The sequence below is a fragment of the Lepus europaeus genome, chromosome 21, assembly GCF_033115175.1.
Source record: "Lepus europaeus isolate LE1 chromosome 21, mLepTim1.pri, whole genome shotgun sequence".
NCBI classification, from domain to species: domain Eukaryota; kingdom Metazoa; phylum Chordata; class Mammalia; order Lagomorpha; family Leporidae; genus Lepus; species Lepus europaeus.
Genome location: NC_084847.1, coordinates 57079521 through 57104577, shown reverse-complemented (window position 1 = coordinate 57104577; position 25057 = coordinate 57079521). Strand labels below are relative to the sequence as shown.

Sequence of the window (25057 nt, the reverse complement as noted above, 5' to 3'; positions counted from 1 at the left end):
TGTTTGCGGAGCATCGCTCGCCGCGGTCTCCCCAGGGTCATCGCTGCACGTCGGTCCAGCGACAGCGCGCACCGTGCACGAATCCTCGTGGCGTGGGGCGGCGGCACGCGTGAGCCGGGGTCCAGCCGGGAGAACGGGGCTTGGGGCGGCACGCGTGGAGCCGGGGTCCAGCCGGGAGAACGGGGCTCGGGGCGGCACGCGTGGAGCCGGGGTCCAGCCGGGAGAACGGGGCTCGGGGCGGCACGCGTGGAGCCGGGGTCCAGCCGCGAGAACGGGGCGCGGGGCGGCAAGGAAGCTGTCACATCGCGCCCCGCAGCCCCCACCCCCACCCGCGCCCAGATCTGGAAACGGCCAGAACGAGGACAGCCGAGTCCACTGGACAAGACCAGCCCGCGGGGCCAGGGGTCGGGGCCCGGGGGCCGGGGCTCTCTGACGGCTGCCCCGGCGTGGCCAGCGCGCGAGGCCCTCTGACGGGACCCGAGGTTGTGCCCTTAGGGGAACTGTGAGGACGGCCAGACCCGGGGTTTGGGACGCGGTCGGGTCCCTAACGCACCACGGGGAGCACCCGGAGACCCCGCCGCGGGAGCGGCCCCGCGAGGCGGGGGCGGCGTTCCTGTAGGGGTGCAGCCGGGCTGCGAGGGGCGCACGCCCAGTCCTCGCCACCAGTCGCCGCCGCGAACCCGGCACCGCGCCCGAGACAGAAGCGCACGGAGCGAGGACCGAACCTGCGCGCCGGTCCCGCGCGGGGCCAAGCGGGGCCCCGAGCCGCGAGCACCACCAGGCCCTAACCCCGCCCCGAGAGCCCCACGCCAAAGCCCATTGGCCGGCGGCAGGCCGGCCCTTCCCACGTGACGCAGCACGTGACGCGACCCCGGAAGCCGCCTGCGCTCACGTGACGCGACCCCGGAAGCGAGCCGGGCCGCGGCGGCCGGCGTCTCGGCGGCTCGCTCGGTCCGTGGACGGCGGCGGCGGCATGTTTTCGGCGGGAGCGGAGAGCCTGCTCCACCAGGCCAGGTACGGGGACGCCGCGCCCCACTTCCTCTCCCCGCGTCGCCCGGGTGTGGGTCTCGGCCCCTGGCTGCGCTGACAGGGGGCGGCGGAGGCTGGGCGCCGGCCGGGCCCGGGGTGGGGAGGCCGGGGCAGCGCCGGGAACGGGGTGGGGGGCCGGGGCAGCGCCGGGAACGTGGTGGGGAGGCCGGGGCAGCGCCAGGAACGGGATGGGGGGGCCTGGGCAGCGCCGGGAACTTGTTGGGGGGCCGGGGCAGCGCCGGGAACGGGGTGGGGAGGCCGGGCAGCGCCGGGAACGGGGTGGGGGGGCCGGGGCAGCGCCGGGAACGGGATGGGGGCCCGGGGCAGCGCCGGGTGGCCCCCGGAGGAAGGGTGGACCGGCCCCGCGGCGTGGTCACAGGCGTGGCAGGACCACCTGCGTCGGGCGGCGGAGCTGGGGTAGCCGGCAGCCCTGGCTTCCGAGTTGGCCGCGGCGGACGCACTGGCCGGGTGCAGAGGTGCCGGCCCTGCTCTGCTCCTAGGGGACGCGGGCTGGCCCCCTGTGAGTGCCCCTTCCCTTCACCCGGCAGCCGGCCGCGGGGGGCAGCGGCCGCGCCGTCCACCCCGGAGTGGCCGCGGCCGGGTCGGGAGCGCGCGGGAGGCTGGCAAACACACAGATCCGGATTCGGAGCTGGACGCGGTGGTGGGAGGGGACGGGGGCCCTGGGGGTCGCCGCGGCTGTTGGGAGCAGGGTCCGGAGGTCCGAGCTCTGGCCGAACAGCCGCGGGAATCCCTGGCGCCCAGTGGGCCCGAGGCGGTCCGCCTTTCCTTGGGTCCCTGGGCCGGATTGAATGAGCAGCACCTGCCGGGCGCGGTGCGGGCTCGGGGACTGAGGCAGGAGGAGGCGCTCTCCCGTGGTATTGATTTACGATCGATTGAAAGGCAGAGTGGCAGATCTGCCGTCCTGTAGTGCAGTGGCCAGGGCTGTGCCAGCCGAGGTCAGGAACCCGGAATTCCATCCTGGCTCCCCGCTCCCTTCGGCCAGCACCTGCTGCTCCCCGGGTCCATCAGCGGGACTCTAACCGGCACCCCCACGGGGGACCCACAGCTCGAGCTGGTGTCCCCGGGCCACAGCTCCGCCCCCTCCCCTCGCCGTGTCTGTGCGGGCGGGGTCACGTGGAGCAGAGCCCGAATTAAAAGGCGGCAGCTGCCTCTGGTCCCTGGAGGCCTCACGGGGCCCGGCTGCAGCTTGAGAGCCGGGGTTCGGGATGAGCTTGCGCGTTTCCCTGCGTGCTTCCAACACGGGGGGAAAGCCCGGGGGGAGAGAGCGATGCACGTGGAGGTGGGGGTGGGAGGGGTGCCCGGGCACGGGGGAAGAGGCAGCCAGAGAGGCGCCGGGAAGGGCGGAGGTGAGAGGAGCAGGACCTGAGGGCCCCTCCGGCTCTGTAGGGGTTTGGGTCAGACTACAGGGCAGGAGGCGGGGACCTTGGGAAGGGTCAGGCGGACCGGGCTTTATGGAGACTTCTGAGGAGGTCCAGTGGGGGGCGGCAGCAGGCTGCGACCTTCTCCAGGGGGGTCGGCTTCGGTTCTGGCCAGTTTAAGAAAAAAAAAAGCGAAAATAAAACGAGGGGCAACGCAGAGCCCCCAACTACAGTTCCTGGGCGCACACATCCTGTGCCACCAGCAGGGGGCGCCCGCGTTTCCCCCTTCCGCCTTGGCAGGTGCACGCTGGGTTTGCTCGGTCTCCCCCGCGGCCAGCGCTGAGCAGGTGGGTTCTGGGTAAAGCCGGCTGAGGACTAGAATGGGAAGTCGTCACCGGCGGTGACGTCTGTCCTGTAAGGCCGCGCTCCGGACCCGCGCCCCCAGGAGTCAGAGGCTCGGGGGGCGCCACCTCGTGGCAGGCGACCACAGTCGATCCCCGATGCCCAAGGCTTTCCGCCTACTCCCAAGATAACAAGGCTGGGACCGCGGCAGCTCTGCCCGTGAGCCGGGGTCACCCGGCCCAGGGAGAGGAAGCCTGGCCCGAGAGCCCCCCAGCGCCCAGCTAGGGCTTGGCCAAGGGGGTGTTCTGCCCCCGGGCCCTCGGAGCCCACGCCCGCCTCTCTGTCCAGAGAGATCCAGGACGGGGAGCTACAGAAGTTCTGCTCGCGGCTCAGCCAGCTGCTGGGGGCGGAGGACATGGGCCCCGAGGCCGTCGACGCCCTGCAGAGGCTCTTCCTCATCGTCTCGGCCACTAAGTACCCGCGGAGGTGAGTGTGGCGGCACCCGGGGGAGGGCCCGGGCCCGCTTCTTGGCGGTGACGGGGGCCGGGGTCGCCCCACAGGCTGGAGAAGTCGTGCGTGGACCTGCTGCAGGCCCCACTCCACTCGCCCGCGGGCCCCGAGCAAGTGCAGGTCCTCTGTGCCGCCATCCTGCGAGAGATGTCGCCCTACGACAGCCTGAGCCTGTCCTGCGAGCGCGCCCACGACGCCCGGCAGCTCAGCCTGCTGGCCTCCGTCCTCTTGGCCCAGGTAGCGCCGGCCCCCTCGGCAGCCGTCCTGGGCACCCAGCGCTTTGGCCCACTCGTGGGTTCCTGCCCGGCCTCAGGTGCTCCCCGCCCCTTCCCTGTCTTTAGGCCCCGGGGCCAGGGCTGCTCCGGGCAGGCTCTGGCTGCCCCTGGGCGTGGCGGCCCAGTGTGCTTCCCACATGCACCTGCTTGCTGTGGGAGACACAGAGCGGACGGGGTGGGCTTCAGTCCCCGAGAGACCTGCACGCACGGTGGTCCCAGGGGAAGGTTGTAGGGGCTTCCACACCACCCCATCCCATTGGGAGGGACCAGACAGCCTGGTGAGTGCCTAGGAGGCCCTGGGGGCGCAGGTGTTGGGGCAGCCCGCGGCCCACCCCACTCAGAACCCACACCTGTTGTTCCCCCGGGACCCCATCCCCAAATCCCAGACTACACAGCATTTCTGCCATTCCCCTGGAGTGGGCGGCTCACAGGGTACGTCAGCACCCACAGGGCGCATGAGCACCCACAGGGCGCATCAGAGCACCCACAGGGTACGTCAGCACCCACAGGGCGCATCAGAGCACCCACAGGGCGCGTCAGAGCACCCACAGGGCGCATCAGAGCACCCACAGGGCACGTCAGCACCCACAGGGCGCGTCAGCACCCACAGGGCGCATCAGAGCACCCACAGGGCGCGTGAGCACCCACAGGGCGCATCAGAGCACCCACAGGGCGCGTGAGCACCCACAGGGCACGTCAGCACCCACACGGCGCGTCAGCACCCACACGGCGCGTCAGCACCCACACGGCGCGTCAGCACCCACAGGGCGCATCAGAGCACCCACAGGGCGCGTCAGCACCCACAGGGCGCCTCAGAGCACCCACAGGGCGCGTCAGCACCCACAGGGCGCGTCAGAGCACCCACAGGGCGCATCAGCGCACCCACAGGGCGCGTCAGAGCACCCACAGGGCGCATCAGCGCACCCACAGGGCGCGTCAGCACCCACAGGGCGCGTCAGCACCCACAGGGCGCATCAGAGCACCCACAGGGCACGTCAGCACCCACAGGGCGCATCAGAGCACCCACAGGGCGCGTCAGCGCACCCACAGGGCGCATCAGAGCACCCACAGGGCGCGTGAGCACCCACAGGGCGCAACAGAGCACCCACAGGGCGCGTCAGCACCCACAGGGCGCATCAGAGCACCCACAGGGCGCGTGAGCACCCACAGGGCGCATCAGAGCACCCACAGGGCGCGTGAGCACCCACAGGACGCATCAGAGCACCCACAGGGCACGTCAGCACCCACACGGCGCGTCAGCACCCACAGGGCGCATCAGAGCACCCACAGGGCGCGTCAGCACCCACAGGGCGCGTCAGAGCACCCACAGGGCGCGTCAGCACCCACAGGACACGTCAGAGCACCCACAGGGCGCGTCAGCACCCACAGGGCGCATCAGAGCACCCATAGGGTGCGTTAGAGTGTGCACAGGGCACATCAGCACCCACAGGGCGCGTCAGCACCCACAGGGCGCATCAGAGCACCCACAGGGCACGTCAGCACCCACAGGGCGCGTCAGCGCACCCACAGGGCGCGTCAGCACCCACAGGGCGCCAGGGCGCGTCAGAGCACCCACAGGGCACGTCAGCACCCACAGGGCACATCAGAGCACCCACAGGGCACGTCAGCACCCACAGGGCGCGTCAGCACCCACAGGGCGCATCAGAGCACCCACAGGGCACGTCAGCACCCACAGGGCACGTCAGCACCCACAGGGCGCATCAGAGCACCCACAGGGCGCGTCAGCACCCACAGGGCGCGTCAGAGCACCCACAGGGCGCGTTAGCACCCACAGGGCGCATCAGAGCACCCATAGGGTGCGTTAGAGTGTGCACAGGGCACATCAGCACCCACAGGGCGCGTCAGAGCACTCACAGGGCGCATCAGAGCACCCACAGGGCACGTCAGCACCCACAGGGCGCGTCAGCGCACCCACAGGGCGCGTCAGCACCCACAGGGCGCGTCAGCGCACCCACAGGGCGCATCAGAGCACCCATAGGGTGCGTTAGAGTGTGCACAGGGCACATCAGCACCCACAGGGCACGTCAGCACCCACAGGGCGCATCAGAGCACCCACAGGGCACGTCAGCACCCACAGGGCGCATCAGAGCACCCACAGGGCGCGTGAGCACCCACAGGGCACGTCAGCACCCACAGGGCGCGTCAGTGCACCCACAGGGCACGTCAGCGCACCCACAGGGCGCGTCAGCACCCACAGGGCGCATCAGAGCACCCATAGGGTACGTCAGAGCATCCACAGGGCGCGTCAGCACCCACAGGGCACGTCAGCACCCACAGGGCGCATCAGAGCACCCACAGGGCACGTCAGCACCCACAGGGCGCATCAGAGCACCCACAGGGCGCGTGAGCACCCACAGGGCACGTCAGCACCCACAGGGCGCGTCAGTGCACCCACAGGGCACGTCAGCACCCACAGGGCGCGTCAGCACCCACAGGGCGCGTCAGCACCCACAGGGCGCATCAGCGCACCCACAGGGCGCGTCAGCACCCACAGGGCGCGTCAGAGCACCTACAGGGCGCGTCAGAGCACCCATAGGGTACGTCAGAGCATCCACAGGGCGCGTCAGCACCCACAGGGCGCATCAGAGCACCCATAGGGTGCGTTAGAGTGTGCACAGGGCACATCAGCACCCACAGGGTGCGTCAGCACCCACAGGGCGCATTTTCCTTTACAGGAAAATGGAATTTAAAATTTACTTTAGCACAAAATATGGGAGTTCTAGCATAGTGTTTCTTCATGATACGCGTATTCCATGGACTTTAAGATTATTTTATGTTTTTGAAAGTCCGAGTTACAAAGGAGAGGGAGAGAGAGAACTCCCGTCCTCGGGTTTACTCCTCAAGTGGCTGGGCCAGGCCGAGGCCAGGCGCTCCCTCTGGGTCTCCCACGCAGGTGCAGGGCCCAAGCACGTGGGCCATCTGCTGCTGCTGTTCCTAGGCCATAGCAGGGAGCTGGATTGAAGTGGAGCAGCCGGGACGCAAGCCGACGATGCGGCCTCGCAGGCGGCGGTTCTGCCGGCGGCGCCACAGCGCTGGCTCCCATGGGTGTTTCCATGACAGCTCGTGCTTGTGACCCCAGCTGCTGGCCTCCAGGGCGGGGTCTCCCTTTCCCGAGGCTGCTGTGCGGCTGCCTGCAGCGGGTGAGCAGGCCCCGGCCAGGGTTTGGGTTGTGGTTTTGTTTTCTGAAAGGCAGTGGCAGAGGGAGACTGGGAGTGCCGTCTTCCGTCCCCTGGTTCAGTACTCACACGGCCGGACAGCTGGGCTGCACCAGGAAGGAGCCGGGAGCCCTGCCCAGGCCCCGCGCATGGCTGGCCAGACCCAGGAACTTGAGCTGTGACCTGCTGCCTCCCAGGCACACCAGCAGGAAACCAAGTCGGAAGCAGAACTGCCGGGACTTGGCAGGCACTCCGATAGGATGCCAGCAGCCCCTCCCGAGCTGCCAGACCTCCCGCGGCTGAGACGGGAGCACCCAGGGGCTGGACAGGCTGAGCTGGCTCCGTGCGTCCCAAGGCTGCAGCGGGACCAAGGCCCAGGCTCGCCTGCCATTCCCACCCCAAGCACCATCCAGACCCGTGCATCTTGGGACCTGGTGGAGGTAGGGGGCAGGGAAGGGCTCGTGCCACACCCACCTGCCACCCGTTTCCAGGGGGACAGAAGGCAGGAGGTCAGCAGCGTGGGCCAGCGCGTGTGCAAAGTCCTCGAGAGCCGGCAGCCCGAGGGGCCCAGCCTCCGGCACCTCCTCCCCGTCCTGGCCAAGGTCATCAGCCTCGCCCCGGGCAGCCTCCAGGAAGGTAGGTGGGGGTGACCCCCAGCCTGCCCCTGCATGCCCCTAGTGGGGCGTGCGCCCCCGGCTATCACCGCGTCCCTCTGTGGCCCCCACCCCTGCAGAACACACCGGCCCCCTCAGCAAGAGGCTGCTTGAGTGGCTGCGCCATGCCAGCGTCCAGCAAGGGCTCCCGCGCTCCGGCGGCTTCTTCCCCGCACCCAGGGCCCGGCAGGTGAGGCCCCGTGGCGCAGGCCGGGCGGCCCCAGCTTGCCCGCCCTGGTTCCCGGGTGGGGTCGCGGCCCCCAGCCCCCAGCCCCCAGCCCTGCCTTCTCTCTTCCCCGCAGCCAGGCCCCGTCACCGAGGTGGACGGGGCGGTGGCCACGGACTTCTTCACGGTGCTGTCCACGGGCCAGCACTACACTGAGGACCAGTGGCTGAACATGCAGGCCTTCTCCGTGCTGCGGGCGTGGCTGCTGCATGGCGGCCCTGAGGGCCCCGCCGGCCCCAACGCAGGTGCGCTGGAGAGGGGAGGGCGGGTCGATGGGGACCGGGTTGGCCCAGCCCAGGCCTGACTGGGAGCCGAGCCGAGCCGAGAGCACAGCCTCGTGGCGTTAGCCGCCTCGGGGAGCCTCGGTCAGCACCGCAGGGCCCCCACCCCACAGGGTGTGCGCGGATGCCTGCTGCTCCGCAGGCCTCTCTGTCCCCAGCCCGTAGATGTCCATCCCAGAGACCAGGGTGCCCGGTGGCAGGTGGGCCCCGGGGCTGAGCGCGCGCCCCCTCCTCCCACAGACAACAGATCAGAGCTGGAGGGCTCCATGCTGTCCGTGCTGTCTGCCGCCTCCACTGCCAGCCACCTGCTGCCCCCCCAGGAGCGGCTGAGGGAGGTGGCCTTCGAGTACTGCCAGCGCCTCATCGAGCAGAGCAGCCGGCGTGAGTGCCCCGCCCCGCCGATGGGCAGGCGGGGGAAGCCCCGGGGTCGGCGCCGGACAGCCTGTGCCCGGAGCTCGCCCTGCCCCCAGCCTGGGGCTGTTCTGAGGCCGATGCTCGAGCTGACCACCCTCTTCCCCTCGCAGGAGCGCTGAGGAAGGGGGACGCAGACCTGCAGAGAGCCGTAAGTGGCCCGCGGGGCGGTGGTGGCGGCCAGCCCTCGCGGTCCAGCTGATGGGGCGGTGGTGTCCCCGCAGTGCCTGGTGGAGGCGGTGCTGGTGCTGGACCTGCTGTGCCGGCAGGACCCCTGCTTCCTGTACCGCACGCTGGCCTGCCTGCGGGAGCTGCCCGGGCGGCTGGGCACGGACCCGGCCTGTGTGCGGGCGCTGCTGCCCCTCGCCCAGTTCTTCCTGAACCACGGTGAGCCGGGCCGCGTTGCTGGAAGGGGCCGTGGGCGGCAGAGGGTGGCAGTTCCTTGCCAGTGGTGAAGATGTCACCCACTGAGTCTCAGGGCTGCCCGCGAGACCCAAGGCTGAGGACCCAGGGTCTCCCCGTGACAGGGGCCGGCTCCCCCAGGCGGAGGTCTCGGAGCCTTGGCCTGTCCAGCCACAGGGACTTGGTCAGCCCGGGACGAGGCACAGCCCCTGACCTGACGGCCCCACGCTCTCCAGGGGAGGCAGCCGCGGTGGACTCCGAGGCCATCCAGGAGCAGCTGTTCACCCGGGTCCCAGCCCAGCTCTTCCACAGCCCCGTGCTGGCGCTGGAGTTCGTCCAGTTCTGCCAGGACAACCTGCACCTGCTGGGCAGGGCCACGGGCATCCTCTCCCGGAGCTTCCCCAACCTCCTCAAGGCAGGTCCGCCCACCCCAGCGCCAGGGCCGCCGCGGGGCAAGGTGTGGGGCCAGGGGCTGAGTGCTCACAGCGAGCCGGGCCGGGCCCCTGCCTGCTGCACAGCCTTTGCCTGAGGCAGGCGGGAGGTGAGGGGTGGCATCGTTGGCACGGGAGTGGCTAGGAGCGCGTGAAGAGACTGTTCCCTGAGCACACACAGCGTGGACCAGGGAGGGAGGCGGAGAAGGCAGCCGCCCGCTCGGGGCCGGGTCTCTGACCCTGTGACAGCTGCTGTGGTCTCTGCAGTTCCTGGCCTGGAACAGCCCGCCCCTCACCTCGGAGTTCGTGGCGCTGCTCCCGGCCCTGGTGGACGCCGGCTCAGCCGTGGAGCTGCTGCACGCACTGCTGGACCTGCCCTGCCTCACTGCGGCGCTGGACCTGCAGCTCAGGTGGGCCCTGGGACCCGAGGGGCTGTGATGGGACCCGACGTGGTGGTGGCCAGTGGGTGCCCGTGAGGGCGGAGGCCAAGTCAGTGTGGTCCGCCAGTGCCTGCAGCCACGTCCTGGCCCAGCCTTGGGCCTCTCTGCCTGCAGGACATCACTCGCCCCGTCTGAGCGGCCGCTCTGGGACACCTCCTTGAGGAACCCCAGCTGCCTGGAGGCCTTGCGGGACCCGCAGTTCCAAGGTCTCTTCCAGTACCTGCTGCGCACCAAGGCCTGCGGCTCCGTGGAGAGGTGGGGCCCTTCGCCAGGAAGCACCGGGGCTCAGCTGGCTGGGCTGCCGGCACAGGGCCTTGCGGTCAGCTCTGTCCACTGCCCCCTGGTTCTCATAACCCCAGTGTTGGAGCCGTGAGCATCCCAGGTGACGGGGTGGGGGGGACTGAGGCCCAGCACACCCCAGCCCGGCCGCCCCACTGTCCTGAGCGCACCGACCTTCCAAGGCCTGCCTGAGCCCCTGGGGGAGGGCAGTGGCAGCCTGGCTGCCCGGGACCGCATGGCTCTGCCGGCCGTACCGCCGCTGCGGGCCCCCACGGGGCCGGGGCTGGCGCTCAGCAGCCTCACTGCCCCCCCAGGCTGAGCCCGCTCCACCAGCTGCTGCAGCCCATGGCCGGCTGCGCCCGAGTGGTGCAGTGTGCGGAGGCCGTGCCCACCCTGCTCCAGGCGTTCTTCTCAGTCGTGACGCAGGTGAGCCCGCTGCCCTCCGCCCGTGTAGAAAGCCGCTAGGCTCTGGGGTGGGGGTGATCAGCGAAAGGCTGCGCACACCACAACCCCAGCGAGGTCTGGTCTCCCGCCCCCTGGGCAAGGCCCAGCAGAGGGCTGGCAGGAGAGCAGAGGCCCGACCGCCCTGTTGGCTGGGTGGGGTTTCCGAGACCCCTGGGCTGCACCCCACCCTCCCCGAGAGCAGGCGACGGCACCTGGCAGGGTCAGGACCGAGCCCGTGTCTGTCGCAACCTCCAGTTCGCCGACGGTGCCCTGACCAGCCAGCTGGCACTGCTGCTGCTGGAGAGGAGCGACTCGCTGTACGCGGTGCCAGGGTTCGAGGCCGGCGTGCACAGGTGCGTGTGCTGCTGTCTCCCCCCCCCAGGGTTGTGGCCGCTCCTCCGCCCCAGGCCAGGGTCCCCTGTCCTAGGCCCCCTGCCGCAGTCTCGGGTCCCAGCCCTCAGCGCTTCCTCCCTACCCAGAATGTTCCCTGCAGCCAGCCTCCTGTCCCCTGGGGTCACTGGCTGGGATGGCCTGAGGGCCGCTCGGGCCCCTCCCCGGGGCAGGAAGTGCTGGGAGGGCGGGGGTCTCGGGCCCGCCCTGAGCAGGAGGACCCGGCTCTCGCGGCAGGGTGCTGAGCAGCCAGTTCCTGGTGCTGTGCCAGCGGAAGCCCTCTCTGGTGGTGGAGCAGGCCCGAGCGCTCCTGGAGCTGGTGGGCCACGTGGGCAGCGTCTGCAGCAAGGCCAGCCTCGTCACCAGCGTGGTAAGGCAGGCGTCGCCTCTGTCCTCTCGCCCAGGCACGGCCAGCCCGGGCTGAGCCTCTGTCCCCGGCCTAGGTGTGGGCCATCGGTGAGTACCTGTCCGTGACCTGTGACCGGCGCTGCACCGTGGAGCAGATCAACCGGTTCTTCGAGGCCCTGGAGGCCCTACTGTTTGAGGTCACGCAGTCGAGGCCGTCCGCCACCCTGCCCGCGTGCCCGCCCCAGGTCATCACCGCGCTCATGACCACGCTCACCAAGCTGGCCTCCCGGAGCCAGGACCTGATCCCCAGGTGCCCGGGACTGGCCTGCTGCCTTCAGGTGGGTGCTGGGAGGGGCCGGTCTGCTGCCAGCTAACTGGGCCCCTCTCCACCCCAGGGTGTCTCTGTTCCTGTCCAAGCTGAGGACCTGGGCGCCGGGCCCCAGCCCCGTGCACAGTGAGGACGTGGCAGCCGTGCGCACGCGGGCCACGGAGCTGCTCAACCTGCTCAGGATGCCCAGCGTGGCCCAGTTCGTTCTCACGCCAAGCGCGGCGGTGTGCAACCCCCGCTATCACCGGGACACGCACACGGCCCTGCCCCTGGCCCTGCGCACGGCCAGCCGGCTGGTGGAGCAGGAGGCCGGCCTGCTGCCTGCCTGAAGGACCAGCCCAGGCGGACGCAGGTAGAGAGGCCGAGCCTCGGTGTGCACGCAGGGGTACATGGGGCCTCCTGGGAGAACGGGGCCGCAGCTGCACCCCTCTGTTCCTCTTCTGGCTGAAGCATCCCTACCTCAGCTGTGGCCACGTCGTGGAGGCAGGTAGCTGTATGGGGTCTCCCTGTGCCGGCCTCGCCAGGCCCCACCGCAGCGCCAGCCCAAGGCAAGCATAGGAAAGATGGTTTATTCACTCTGCCCAGTAAAGCCTGTACCCACGGAACGCTGGAGTGAGTGTCCGAGCTGTGTATAAATAAGGGCTACACAGGACTTGCGCCATCTAGCGGGCAGGGCGGCCCTGCGGCTGCCTAGGGAGGGGGCGTGCGGAAGCGGATTTTCCTGGCTGTCTCCATGTCAGACTTGGCGACCAGAAACCGCATCTTCTTGCCACCACGTCGGATGAGATCCACAGCTCTGAAATCAACGAAGGTGGTGAGGAGCAGCCCGGCGCGGGGGTCCTGGGTAAGCCTGCAGGGGACCCTGCCCTGGGCAAGCAGGTACCTCAGGTAGCTGACGCCCATCAGGCTGTGGCCGTCCACCTCCAGGATCCGGTCTCCGAGCGACAGCTGTCCGTCAGCTGCTGCGGCACTGCCCGGCAGCAGGGTCTGGATGTAGAGCCCCGGGGCGCCCAGGGGCGTATGCTGCATGGGGGGAGGGGACGGGGCCTCAGGCTCCATGGGCACTGGCACCCGCTACTGGGCCCAGGAGAGGTGGCGCTGGGTCCACCTGCACGGGCCTTCCCAGGGGCCCAGCCAACTCACCATGCCATCGATCAAGCCCATCCCCAGCCCCGAGGGGCCTCGCTCCAGCTCCACCATGAACACGTAGCAGAAGTCGTCCGTGCTGGAGCTGCCACTGGAGGGTGCGAGAGGGGGCTCGTCCACGGGGGCCACGGAGTCTCCTGGTGGGCAGAGAGTGGCAGCTGGGACCCCACACAGGCACTGTTGGGGTAGGACCGGTCTGCCTGCGGGTGACCCCACGTGCCTGGAGGGCACCTCAGCCCTGCGGCTGACCACACCACGCCTGCCCTTGAGCCTGGGGTTCTCCACGGTGACCCTCGTGCCCATCGGGCGGCCTTGGTCAGCGTTTCAGGCAGAGCCAGGAACAGGCCTGCAGCCACGGCCTGTTCTCTGAGCTCAGCTCCACACACCCGAGCCGGTGAACTGTCTGGCCCAGCCCTGTCAGGTGGTCCCAACCCTTGGGATCCCTCAGCCCCACACATCCATCGGGGAGCAGACTCAGGCTCCCCAGGGGCAGTCTGGCACTCCAGGGCCCTTCCTAGCCCCACCCGGCTGTGTGCACCCTGTACACACAGGCACTCACGTGTGCACACACACCCTGCTTCCACCTCTGGGCCCCCGGACCCACATCCCTGCTGGCAAGCCACAGCTGCCGGATGGGGGGCAGGTCTGGCCTCACCTTCCGGTGCCGTCCCTGGGGGGCTGCCCAGTCCGTTCCTCTGCCCTTCCGGGAGCGCTTTGCCACAGGGGATGCCGGGCTCAGGCCAGTCGGGGTCTCTGGACTCGAGGCCCAGTGGGGTGCTGGGAGGCGTGAGCAGACACGAGGGGTCTGCCTGCAGCGGGCCCTGCTGGGGGCCCCCACGGCCCCTATGGCTGGGCTGCCTTCCCAGGGGAGCTCCAGAAGAAAGGGAGCTGATGGGAGCAGCTTCCAGGGCTCCGCCTTGGCCCCCAGGATGTCGCTCAGTAATGGGGTGCACGCCCTAGGTTGGGGGGGAAGGAGAGAGAGTCAGGCCCAGATCACACGTGCCCCGCTGGCCATCAGAGGACACGCCCACCAGTCCCATCTACAGCAGGCGAGCCCACCCCCTCAGCTGAGCCAGGACGGGCGGGGCCCACCCTGCGGCACACAGGTACCTCGCCGTGTGCTGGCCACGTGGCATTGCCACCGGAGCCGGCCTGGCTGCGCAGGCCCCACAGGAAGTGGCGGATGTAGAGCAGGTGCCGGTAGATGCTGTCGTCCAGGCAGTCCGCGTCCAGGTCCACCTGGAAGCCCTCACTCGGCAGCACGATGGGCGGGGGGTGCTCGTAGGACTCCAGGACGTCCTCTGGGGGAGGAGCAGCAGCCCTGCCCTCCGGCCCACCAAGGGCGGGGGGCGGGGCCCTCACATCTGGAACTCTCCGTAGAGCAGCTCTGCCTCAGCCCGCCCACGGCCGTGCTGCCTGTGTCCCTGCACAGGTCACGGCAGCAGCCGCCGTGGCATTCACACACGCACACCGCGTGGCACACACTGCGGCACGGCGGGGAGGGACGCAGGACCCACTTCATCAAGGCCTTGTCTGCCCGTGTGCGGAGGAACACCACGTGACTTAGTGCACACATGGGGCCACACAGCCCCGACACGCACGGGCAGGCACGGACACACCTGTGTGCGGCACACGCTTGGGCTGCAAGGCCACGCCCTGCGGCAGAGGCAGCTGGTGCCCCCAGGAGAGGAAGCCCTTTGGCCTAAGCCTGGATTTGCAGCAGGGCACTGCCCTCTTTGCAGGTCCACAGGCCCAGCTGGAGACAGAGCCCAACGGCAGGGGGCCGGAGCCGGGCTGACAGCCCCCCTACGCCCTTCCCCTGCTCACCTAGCTGGAAGGCTTCAGGGCTGTCCTGGGGCCCCGGCTCCCAGGCACTCAAGGGGCCCATGGCAGAGGCCAGCTGGTACTGCGTCAGTAACCGGTGCAGCTGCGCTGGGCTCAGGGCAGGGAAGGCGGCCCGCAGGCCGGCCCAGCTCATCTGGGGACAGCAAGGAACATGGGGTCAAAGGCCTGCAGGTGCAAGAGGTGGCCCAAGCCCCACCCTGTGCAGGCAGAGCCAGAGCAGGACAGGGTCCCTGGCTCTCATTCCCGCCAGGGAGACAGCAGGCAGGTCCCCAAGGGGACAGTGACAGACAACAGTCCCAGGAGGGCCCCCTCACCCAGCGACCGTGGCCCTCACGTGGCCACAACACCAGAGGAAGGACCACTGAGGAAACGCTCCTGACCTCACGCAGGCTGACAGCAGTGACCTTGCCCCGGAAGGCGCCACGAGGCCGACAGGATGGAGGGCGGAGGCCTCCGGAGACAGCCAGTCTGCAGCCTGCTTGCCCATCGTGGGCATCGATGGGCATCTCTGTGGCTCCTGAGAAGGGAGCCGCCCCGTGCCAGGCCACCACCCATTCCCGTTCCACATTTGCACATCAGGTGGCGGGGCGGGTGGGCACCAAAGCCCAGCAGCAGCCACAGATCTGCGTGACACGTCCTCCCCCTGCCGTGCCCTGAATGCCACCAGCTCAGATGCTGGGACATCCATCCCTGCCCCGATATCACTGTGGCCAACAGACCACACTCTACTCCCGCTATGGCCGCGGAGCGTGGGCCCTTCCCAGACAGGGTTACCAGGGACCTCGGCTCTGCAGGCACGCCTGCGTAGACACGCCTGCGTAGACACCTGTCAACTGCACACGGGAGCTGCTCCACTGGCGAACGGCTGGACCAGAGCACGCCACAGGCCTCCGCAGCCTCCCTAGGGCCAGGTTGGCCAGTGAGGCCGCCAGCCCCGGCCTGGCACCTGTTCCTTCCTGCTAACCATTCCCCCGTTTCAGGTTCCGCTCTGCTGACAGCGATGTGAGGCCCTCCAGGCCGTGGTGTGGAGGTGGGACTGGGTTTTAAGATGAGGATCCCCTTCTCGGGTTCGGGAAGAATTTGGCTGATAATGGCATTATTTTAAACAAGTCGCCCGTGAGGCCATCTGGGTCTGAATCCTTACGAGAAGGATTTTAAGTAACAGCTCAGCTTAATGCAGGTGGACTACTGGGGTTTTTACATGACCTCTCGTGTCAGGTTTAATAAGCATTTTTCCCATTTGTCCATTTCACCTGAACTGTCAAATATGTCAGCGAAAACGTGGCCATAAAATGTTCTGCTGATGTTTCACGTAGGAGCTACCTGCTGTCGCCTTTTCATTTTTGATCCTAGTAACTTGTGTTTTCTTGTAGTAAGCTTTTCAAGGAACCAACTCTGGGCCACTGCTCGTACAAGGGCCGCGGTAACGATCTGCTGGTTCGCTCCCCAAATGCCCACGGCCAGGGACCTGGAGCTCCATCTGCATCCCCGTGTGGGTGGGGCAGGGCCCAAGCCCGGGGGCTGTCACCTGCCGCCTTCCAGAGCGCCATGAGCAGGAAGCGGGGTACACGCGGGCAGCCAGGACTGGAACTGGCGCCCTGGCGCCCCGACACGGGCCGCAGGTGCACAGCACCTACCCTGGGGTCACAGTGCTGGCCCGTTAAGCTTCTACTCAACTTTGCAAATGTTCGTTCAGAAACTGCAGCCCAGCTTTCCCACTGGCCCCTGCCACGCGCCTGTCTACTCTCCCGCTGACTTCGGCTTGTCTCACTGCCCTGCTCGTTTGGGTTTGGTTTGGTTTTCTGTTCTTGCTCTACGATCGCTCATTCTCAGCCTTCACTGATTTCTAATACAGGCTGCGCATTCCTAACCTCAAGATCCAAAACCCACAACTCCCAAAACACGGCACTCAGTGTGCAAACACGCGTCCCCCAGCCTCACGCCGACAGGCCCCCGTCAGCACACAGGCACACCTGAGTGCGCAGGGAGCCGCCCTCCCCCTGGCCACTTCCTATGTGCGCCACCAGGCGAGGCTCCTGCCGGGCATCCACCAAGCGCCGGTGCTTTTCACAATGGCTGCCCGGCGGCCCTGTGCCCAGCCCCACCTCTCTGCCCGTTTCCTGAGGCACCCGGCGCTGACAGCTCCCGAGCCTTTGGTCCTGTGCTCTGCCTCTGGCCGCCGGTGCCCCCGCCGTGCCCTCTGTCCCGATGGCCGTGACACCAGGGCGGCAGCCTGGGCCCCGCTCCAGCCCCACGGCCTCAACCTTCTAGAGAGCAAAACGTCTCTTCTGCTTGGGGTGCAAGGAGGGCCTGTGGCTCAGGCGTCTCCTGGTGACGCCACAGCCACTCAGCTTCCGCCAGAGCTGTGCCTCACCACTTAGCACCGCCACCCGGGGCACCGCCCGTGGTGCCTGGCCGATCACCTGTGGGACTGCCAGGGCACCGTGTCCAGTGCTGGCGTAACGTGGGGCACAGCCGGCCGATGCAGCGCCCAGGGCATGCGTCACCACCCTGGGGCCGGAGCCCAGCTTCCTCCCCTGGCCGCTGGCGGGGCTGCAGGACCAAGTGCCCTTTCTGTGCCGGCCGTCAGCTGTGGTCACTTCATGCCTCACAGCCCCTCCTCCGTCCACCCTTGTCTCTGATCCACTCTGTGGCCTCCTGTGACTGGACTAGGCCCACTCAGACAACCCAGGGTCACCCCTACACACATCGAGTGAGCCACTGTCACAGGGCCTAGAGACGGGGCAGACATCTCAGGGCAACGTCCCACCAGCCACAGGTGGGATGACTGGGGCAGAGGGAGGCCTGCGAGATAGTCACAGCACACCCCCACTTTCTGGGCCAAGGAGCCGGGTCCTGGGTCCCTGCCTGGTTTGTAAGCTACTGGCCTCTGAGGGCCCAGCCCCTCCACCGCACCTGCCCGTCTCCCACCTGGATGAGCTGGGCACTGGGAGTGGCCAGCAGGTGGAGGGTGCAGGAGAGCTTCCGGAAGAAGCGCTCCCCAGCCGCCCCGAGGCCGGCGCTCCTCATCCACTCCAGGAGCTGCTGCAGGCGGGCGCAGGCCTGGACGCCTCGGGGCCAGTGGAAGCAGCTGAGGGAGGGGCCTGTGGAGGGCAGAGGGGGGTGACCCCGGCAGCCACGGGGTCCCACAGCCTGCCCCCCCTCCCAGCTCAAGAGCAGACCCGGCACCAGTTTTCAGGGAGGCAGGGCAGGAGGGGCTGATGCCCCGAGCGTCTGGGAACCACCCAGAGCCCCCTCGTGCCCCGACAGGACACAGGCTGGGCACTTCTGCAGGATGGCGGTGCGGCCCCCGTGGCACTCACCCCTGTCCAGGACCTGGTTGAGGAGCAGCGTGCCCGAGAAGAAGAAGAGGTAGGCGAGCATCTGGGAGGCGACCTCGGGGTGCACCTGCAGCTGCCGCAGGAGGTCCAGGGCGGCCTGGTACACGGACACGACGCGGCGCAGCTCCTCGGGCAGCGCAGGGGCCGAGCCGCAGCTCTCTCGGGGCTCCGTCTGGAACGGGGGGCACTCCAGCAGGGCCGGCAGGCAGACGTACAGGCACTGGGGGCCGGACAACAGCAGCAGCCACTGCAGGGCGCTGAGGCCGTGACCTGCCCGCCCTGGCCACGGGGGCTGCTCAGCACACACACTGAGTGCGGGGTTCAGCAGCTCCCACTCCCGTGCAACGGACCCGGGTGTGGGCCTGGTGGGAGGGGCTCCGGCAAAGGAGAGAGGGAGTAGCGCAGTGAAGAGCCACCACCCCCAGGGGAGCAGCTCGGCGCCCGGGGCGCACTGCAGCTGGCCAGGCCCCACGTGTCCCATGCTGGGGCCTCTCCTGTCACTCCTGACCCTCGAAACGCTCCCAGGCAGGGGTGCGTTCCAAGGGAAGGGGAGGGAAAGTGCGCGGGGGGCCCGGGCAGCACGGCCGCACCTTGGACAGGTAGTACACGCACTGCTGGAAGGCGTACAGCACCACTTCCTCCAGCACCGCCATGGCCTCCTCGCTGGCCGTCAGCGTGCAGGAGAACAGCGACTCCTTGGAACCTGCGGGAAACACCAGCACGGCCCCTGGCCTGGGAGACACCCGCACGGTCCCTGGCCTGGGAGACACCCCCACGGCCCCTGGCCTGGGAGACACCGCACGACCCCTGGCCTGGGAGACACCCCCACGGCCCCTGGCCTGGGAGACACCCCCACGGGCCCTGACCTGCGGGAGACACCCCCACGGCCCCTGACCTGCGGGAGACACCCCCACGGCCCCTGACCTGCGGGAGACACCAGCACGGCCCCTGGCCTGGGAGACACCCCCACGGCCCCTGGCCTGGGAGACACCGCACAGCCCCTGGCATGGGAGACACCACACGACCCCTGGCCTGGGAGAAACCCCCACGGCCCCTGGCCTGGGAGACACCGCACAGCCCCTGGCCTGGGAGACACCCCCACGGCCCCTGGCCTGGGAGACACCCCCACGGGCCCTGACCTGCGGGAGACACCCCCACGGCCCCTGGCCTGGGAGACACCCCCACGGGCCCTGACCTGCGGGAGACACCCCCACGGCCCTGGCCTGGGAGACACCCCCACGGCCCCTGGCCTGGGAGACACCCGCACGGCCCCTGGCCTGGGAGACACCCGCACGGCCCCTGGCCTGGGAGACACCCGCACGGCCCCTGGCCTGGGAGACACCCCCACGGCCCCTGGCCTGGGAGACACCCCCACGGGCCCTGACCTGCGGGAGACACCCCCACGGCCCCTGACCTGCGGGAGACACCCCCACGGCCCCTGACCTGCGGGAGACACCAGCACGGCCCCTGGCCTGGGAGACACCCCCACGGCCCCTGGCCTGGGAGACACCCCCACGGCCCCTGGCCTGGGAGACACCCCCACGGGCCCTGACCTGCGGGAGACACCCCCACGGCCCCTGACCTGCGGGAGACACCCCCACGGCCCCTGACCTGCGGGAGACACCAGCACGGCCCCTGGCCTGGGAGACACCCCCACGGCCCCTGGCCTGGGAGACACCCCCACGGCCCCTGGCCTGGGAGACACCCCCACGGGCCCTGACCTGCGGGAGACACCCCCACGGCCCCTGACCTGCGGGAGACACCCCCACGGCCCCTGACCTGCGGGAGACACCAGCACGGCCCCTGGCCTGGGAGACACCCCCACGGCCCCTGGCCTGGGAGACACCCCCACGGCCCCTGGCCTGGGAGACACCCCCACGGCCCCTGGCCTGTGCTCTGGGCTGCACGACGCGGCCTGGATCCCAGCAGAGGGCAGGAAGGCTGGGCGGGCTCAGAGCACAGACGCCGGGGAGCCCAGGCCACCGAGAATCCTGGGGGCTGCTGGAGGATGCTACTGGGCCAAACAGGAGGGGGCAGGCGTGGCTGCAGTGGGACAGGGGGGCTGCCCAGCACTGGAGGAGGCACACCAGGGGCTTTCCGGGACGTGAGGTGTGGCCGCCGTCCTGGTGGGGGAGCCCCATGCACACCCCGCCTCTCCGCCCCCTCACATCCCCACTGTCTGTGAGGCAGCGCGCTGCTGCGGGCCTCCCTTGCTGCCCAGAGCTCCTCCAAGGAGCCTGCTGTCGGGGCTGTGAGGGGGGTGCTGGGTCAGGGGTGGGCAGCCCGGCCAGGCCCCTCGAGAGCACAGGGCCCTGTTCCCTGCAGCCAACGCGGGCAGACTGGAGGGATGGGCCGAGACAGCCAGGGGCCCCGAGGGAGGCCGCAGCCAGGACAGCGCCCACGCAGACACGGGGCACTTCCATCTCTCGTTTTCGCGCCCTGTGGTGCTTCCCCTGCAGGGCTGTGGCTGCTGGGCTTTGCTGGGCCTTGGGGAGTGACCCTGCAACACTCCCTCCTTCTGGAAGGCTCCAGGCCTCCAGGCAACCACACGACAGGCCTGGCAGCTCAGACGAGGGCACAGCCCCAGGGCCGAGCAGTGGAGCTGAGGCCGCCTCTGAGCCGCACCCAGACCCTCACCACCACTCCCCAGGCGCAAGGCAGAGGGGCTGGGGGCTGTGTCCCCGACTCCACCTCAGACACACTGCGGTGCCAGGGTTCGAGGGACCAGGAGCTGCACACAGGCCCCTGGCTGCCCAAGGACGGGCCCGAGCCCGAGCCACAAAGCGACAAAGCACAGAACTTTTAATGGACGTCCACCGAGGAGGCCTCCTGGACAAAGGGGCGGCTGGGGACTGGCGGACTGGCACTCAGCTCTGCTCCGACCCCTCCCACAGGCTCTCCCCGGACACACATGGACCCCTCCTCGCCCTCCAGTGACCCACCCTGTTCCTCTGAGTCTCGAAGACCCGGCAGGCGACCTCGGGCCATGGTCCTCGGGGGCGGGCCTGAGGTGACCGGCGGGCGCGCTCACTCTTCCAGCCCCAACCCAAACAACTTCCTCCCTGAAACCGGAGGCGGCAGGCGGGGAAGAACCAACTTCTCCCAGGAGAAGTGCCCAGGCGAGGGTCCCTGCGCGAGGCCCAGCTCGGGAGCTGACCAGCACTGAGCGTGGACTCACACAAGGCTGCTAAGACAGGGGCTCCCCAGGCACGGGAGCCCTGAAGTCGCCGCCTGTTATGGCCAGAACAAGAGACTTCCCCGCCAACGTCCGGAGCCTAGCCCAGCACCCCGGCACAGAGGCCGCTCCCGCAGGGAGACGGGGGTGAGAACAGAAGCCACGACTGACAGCAAGGTGTGTGCACGGGTGGCCACGGGCTCTGTCACCCCAGGCGCAAGGCATGCTCCCGCCCCACGCCCGACGTCCACGCCTGCCCTGGCTTCTACTTCTGCCACATGGTGACCTGTGCCGACTCCTGGGCCCTCGACCAGCCACTGAGGATGAGCCCCTGGACACGGCAGGAGCCCAGGCTCCCCAGGCCCCGACGGGCCCTGTGCAGGCAGCCCTGCCTGTCACTCAGCCACAGGAGCCCCTCCTCCAGGAGAGCCACGCCTACGGGCGCTGGGTGGCAGCGGGAGAAGCCAAACTCCACGCTGGCTTTGCTTTGTCTCTGACAGAGCCGTGGCCACTCCCAAGTGACACCACTGAGCACAGAGCCCCTGGGGCACCTCACGTCTTTCCCAGCTCCCAAGCACAGCCCCCAGGACCACGGCCATATCTGGGACAGGCCTGCATGGCCCCAGAGCCCACAGCGTGAGGGAGCGAGCGGCCTGTGTCTGCCCCAGCAGAGCACAGCTGTGTGGGGTGACACGCTAGCACCCACGAGACCAGCACTCGGCCCACTGCAGGACAGGGCACACACACCCCGGCTCCGTCCAGGACCCCTCCCCCGCCCCCACGGTGTCTCTAGGCCTCCAGGGAGCTGCGTCATGGCCTCCGGCCTCCTGAAGCCCTCCAATGGCCCTGGTCAGGCGCTTGCTCTTACCCGCTGCTTCCTCAACACCTCCGGGGCTCAGGGGCCCGAGACGCACTCTCCCCCACGCTGGACTCAAACCCACATGCACTGCAACTGACTGGCAACGCCTTCCTTTCTGAAGCCCGGCACGGGAGGCTCGGGCCGACATCCTCTCGCGGCTCCTGTGCTGGGCTTGTGAAGGTGCCCGTCACGCCTGCAGAGCGCCCACGCAGCCCTGGGTCTCCCACGGCTGAACCCGTGGGCTGTGTGGGAAATCGGGAGGACCGACAGTACAGTGCGTGGGCCAGAGGCCCCGGGAGGCCGCCCCGCTGGCTCTGGCCTCGTGGGGTCCCTGCACCCGCAGCACACAGCAGCCCCAACACGAACCTGCCGTGGGGCCGGCATGCCGGCGGCACACGCGCCCTGCGCCAGCCATACCTGTCACGTCCAGCTCGTCCTCCAGGCTCTGCACGTAGAGTGGACAGGCCTGCTGGGTGAAGTACAGGAGCTCGATGGCGTTGGACATCCAGAAGAGAATGTGCTGCAGGTCTGGCACGAGATCAGCCATGGGGAAGCTGGCCCAGGAGAGGGGTTCCTGGCTACCGAGACAGAGACCACGTTACAGCGGGGCTGCGACATTCACGGCTTCCATCGGCCGCCCTGTCGCTTGTGACGTTCGTCTTAATGGCAAACAGCAGCCATCACTGGAGGCTGGCACTGTGGCGTAGTGGATAAAGCCATTGCCTGGCACACTGGCGTCCCACACAGACACCGGTTCAAGTCCCGGCTGCTCCACTCCCAATCCAGCTCCCTGCTGTGGCCTGGGACAGCAGCAGCAGATGGCCCAAGTGCTTGGGCCCCTGCACCTGCATGGGAGACCAGGATGAGGCTCCTGGCTGTAGCCTGGCCCAGCTCTGGCTGCTGCAGCCGTCTGGGGAGTGAATCAGCGGATGGAGGACCTCTCCCCGACTTTCAAACAAATAAATCTTTACACACACACACACACACACACACACCCCACTGCTGACAGCCGAGCGTGCTAGGCTGGGGAGTGTAAAAACGCATGGGTGTATTTGACACCTGACAGCTGGAAGCCCCTACAGACGTTGGTCATGACCCTGGGAAAAGGACGCCGGTCAGTGAGTCGTTCTCACACCTGCTCTTTGGAAATGAGAACACAGCTGTGGACAGTGTGTGTGCAGGAGGGAGACCAGTGAGTGTGTGTCCCTCCACATGGCAGTTACCCAAGGAAACCGGCAGTCACGAGGTGGGGGTGGGGGTGCCCCGGCAAGGTCAGGCGGAGCACAGCACGGAATCCTAAGACTCAAGGGGTAGGACCAGCACGCCTCACTCCGAGATCTACAGGGGCTCCCCAGCCAACCATGACGCCCCACAGCGGGCAGGCCGGGCCGGCTCTTCACTCGGGGTAAGCGCCACAGCCCGGCGCCTGGCTACCGGCTAAGTGCTACAGAAGCAGCCGTCGCTCACGGCCGAGGCGCCTTCCCCCCAGGCCCAGGGTCCCCCAGCGCAGGGCTTCCTTTCCAGAGACAGCAGCCTCCCAGGTCGGGCTGGCCCCTCCCAGACTCAGAGCCACACAAACCACGGCTCCTGCTGAGCTGGCTGGGGGGCGCTGGGGGCCCGGCTACCTCCTCGCCGGCACACGCCTTCTCCCCAGCGCCTCGCCCCTCAGTGCCCTGGAGCAGGCTGAGGGCTCAGGACCACACGTGTCCACGGCACCCACAAGCACCCAGACAGACCACTCCTGAGACCCAACCCGGGATCCGCAGCGAGGAATGTGCCGGCGCTGCCTGGTGCACGGCCTCTGTGGCCCCTGCTGGGCCATCGCAGGGGCAAGCCAGGCAGCGGCCACTGGTCACTCACAGCCCCGTGCCCCAAGAAGCCTGAGGAGCAGGGTCAGGGTGGCCGTCATGGGGAGGCGGCAGCGTCCCGGTGCTGGACGTGCCCCACGTTCCCGGGGGCTTCAGCCTTGTTTCTTCTCCCTGAGGGCCCCCACCTCTCCCGGGTCTGCTGCAGCGGAGGCTGCCGCTTGCCCGGCACAGCCCAAGGCCCGGCACAGCCCAAGCCATAGGGGCAAGGGCGCGTGTTGGGGACAGGCAGGAACAGGTTCACGGTGTTTAAGAAGGGCTGGCTCGGCCGGCGCCGTGGCTCAATAGGCTAATCCTCCGCCTTGCGGCGCCGGCACACCGGGTTCTAGTCCCGGTCGGGGCACCGATCCTGTCCCGGTTGCCCCTCTTCCAGGCCAGCTCTCTGCTGTGGCCCGGGAGTGCAGTGGAGGATGGCCCAAGTGCTTGGGCCCTGCACCCCATGGGAGACCAGGATAAGCGCCTGGCTCCTGCCATCGGATCGGCGCGGTGCGCCGGCCGCAGCACGCCTACCGCGGCGGCCATTGGAGGGTGAACCAATGGCAAAAGGAAGACCTTTCTCTCTGTCTCTCTCTCACTGTCCACTCTGCCTGTCAAAAAAAAAAGAAGGGCTGGCTCTGTGCCTCGACCCCAGCGCTGTCCACTCCACCTCTCGGTGAGAACTCAGAGACGCACTCCGGCCTGCCCGCAACACGGCGCGACCCAACAGAGGTTGTTGTGGGACGCAGGCCCTGGGGGTGAGCGGACCAGCAGCCCAGCAGTCACCTGTGACGGGGCGGGGACAGGCCGAGGCCAGGGAACCAGCAGAGACGGGAGCGCCTCAGGACCCTCGGCCAGGGGAGGGGCAGCACGGAACCAGGGGACCGGCCCTGAAGGAGGCAGGAGGAGCAGTGGGGTGCCAGGGCTCGGGGGCACGGGCAGGGCGGCTGCACGCCAGGCCACAAAGGCAGCTCCCATGCTCCCGGGGGCCACGGTGTTGCTGAACGGCTGGCTCTGGAAGGTTCCGGCGGTAGGGCTGTGCTCAGGGACACCCTGCGAGGCTCTGGGCGGAGGCGGAGTGGGGGCTGCGCGGTCTCTGGGGATCCTGCTCCATGTACACACCCAGGAGCTCAGCCCCTCGCCCAGCGTGGGCACCTCTGACCTTCCCAAACCCCCGAACATTCTGACCAAAAACCCACCCGGCCCAGCAGCCTTGGGCTTTAGGGTGTGCGGTGGCGCCGTGGGCACAGGGGAACTTGGACAGTCTCCACCGGAGCCGTGGCGCCGGGAGGCCTCGGTGCGCGGAGGGCTGTAGGGGCCAGGCTCGCCATGGCCCACGGGATTTCCATCTCAGCCCTCAAACTCCACGCATGGTCCCAGGCTCTGGGCGTGGAAACAGACACCCAGCCCCGGGAGCCAGGCAGTGCGCCGCAGGCACGCGGCTCTCCCTGGCATATGGCACATGCGAGCCACGTGTGTGTGGCGGGGTTCCCCAAGGCTGTTCAG

General features: G+C 68.9%; 2 protein-coding genes across 2 annotated transcripts in view; one reads left to right on the top strand and one right to left on the bottom strand.

Moving 5' to 3' along the window:
• Window positions 1-926: 926 nt before the first annotated feature.
• On the top strand, window positions 927-11978 carry AP5Z1 (adaptor related protein complex 5 subunit zeta 1). Its single transcript, XM_062179936.1, has 17 exons — window positions 927-1014; window positions 3099-3236; window positions 3311-3497; window positions 7203-7347; window positions 7445-7554; window positions 7667-7835; window positions 8112-8252; window positions 8396-8433; window positions 8507-8669; window positions 8921-9099; window positions 9383-9525; window positions 9670-9810; window positions 10149-10260; window positions 10534-10631; window positions 10906-11038; window positions 11112-11326; window positions 11412-11978. Exons 1-17 carry the CDS (start codon window positions 974-976, stop codon window positions 11671-11673), a joined length of 2415 nt encoding a protein of 804 aa, XP_062035920.1. The 5' UTR covers window positions 927-973; the 3' UTR covers window positions 11674-11978.
• Window positions 11979-12034: 56 nt separating this feature from the next.
• Window positions 12035-25057, bottom strand: part of RADIL (Rap associating with DIL domain) — a 60752-nt gene continuing 47729 nt past the window's right edge. Inside the window, exons 5-14 of the mRNA XM_062179935.1 lie at window positions 22128-22288; window positions 18267-18379; window positions 17659-17896; window positions 17267-17439; window positions 14318-14468; window positions 13601-13791; window positions 13146-13446; window positions 12488-12627; window positions 12228-12367; window positions 12035-12140 (exon numbers count right to left, since the gene is read on the bottom strand). Of these exons, the coding sequence (XP_062035919.1) occupies window positions 12035-12140; window positions 12228-12367; window positions 12488-12627; window positions 13146-13446; window positions 13601-13791; window positions 14318-14468; window positions 17267-17439; window positions 17659-17896; window positions 18267-18379; window positions 22128-22288 (1714 nt within the window). The remainder of the gene's footprint in view (window positions 12141-12227; window positions 12368-12487; window positions 12628-13145; window positions 13447-13600; window positions 13792-14317; window positions 14469-17266; window positions 17440-17658; window positions 17897-18266; window positions 18380-22127; window positions 22289-25057) is intronic.

Excerpts from the sequence above, each read along its gene's own strand:
- AP5Z1 (XM_062179936.1), top strand. The coding sequence starts at position 974 with ATGTTTTCGGCGGGAGCGGAGAGCCTGCTCCACCAGGCCAG. Across the intron at positions 3,237-3,310 it reads GCCACTAAGTACCCGCGGAG|GCTGGAGAAGTCGTGCGTGG; the intron begins GTGAGTGTGGCG and ends GTCGCCCCACAG. Across the intron at positions 7,836-8,111 it reads CCCCGCCGGCCCCAACGCAG|ACAACAGATCAGAGCTGGAG; the intron begins GTGCGCTGGAGA and ends CTCCTCCCACAG.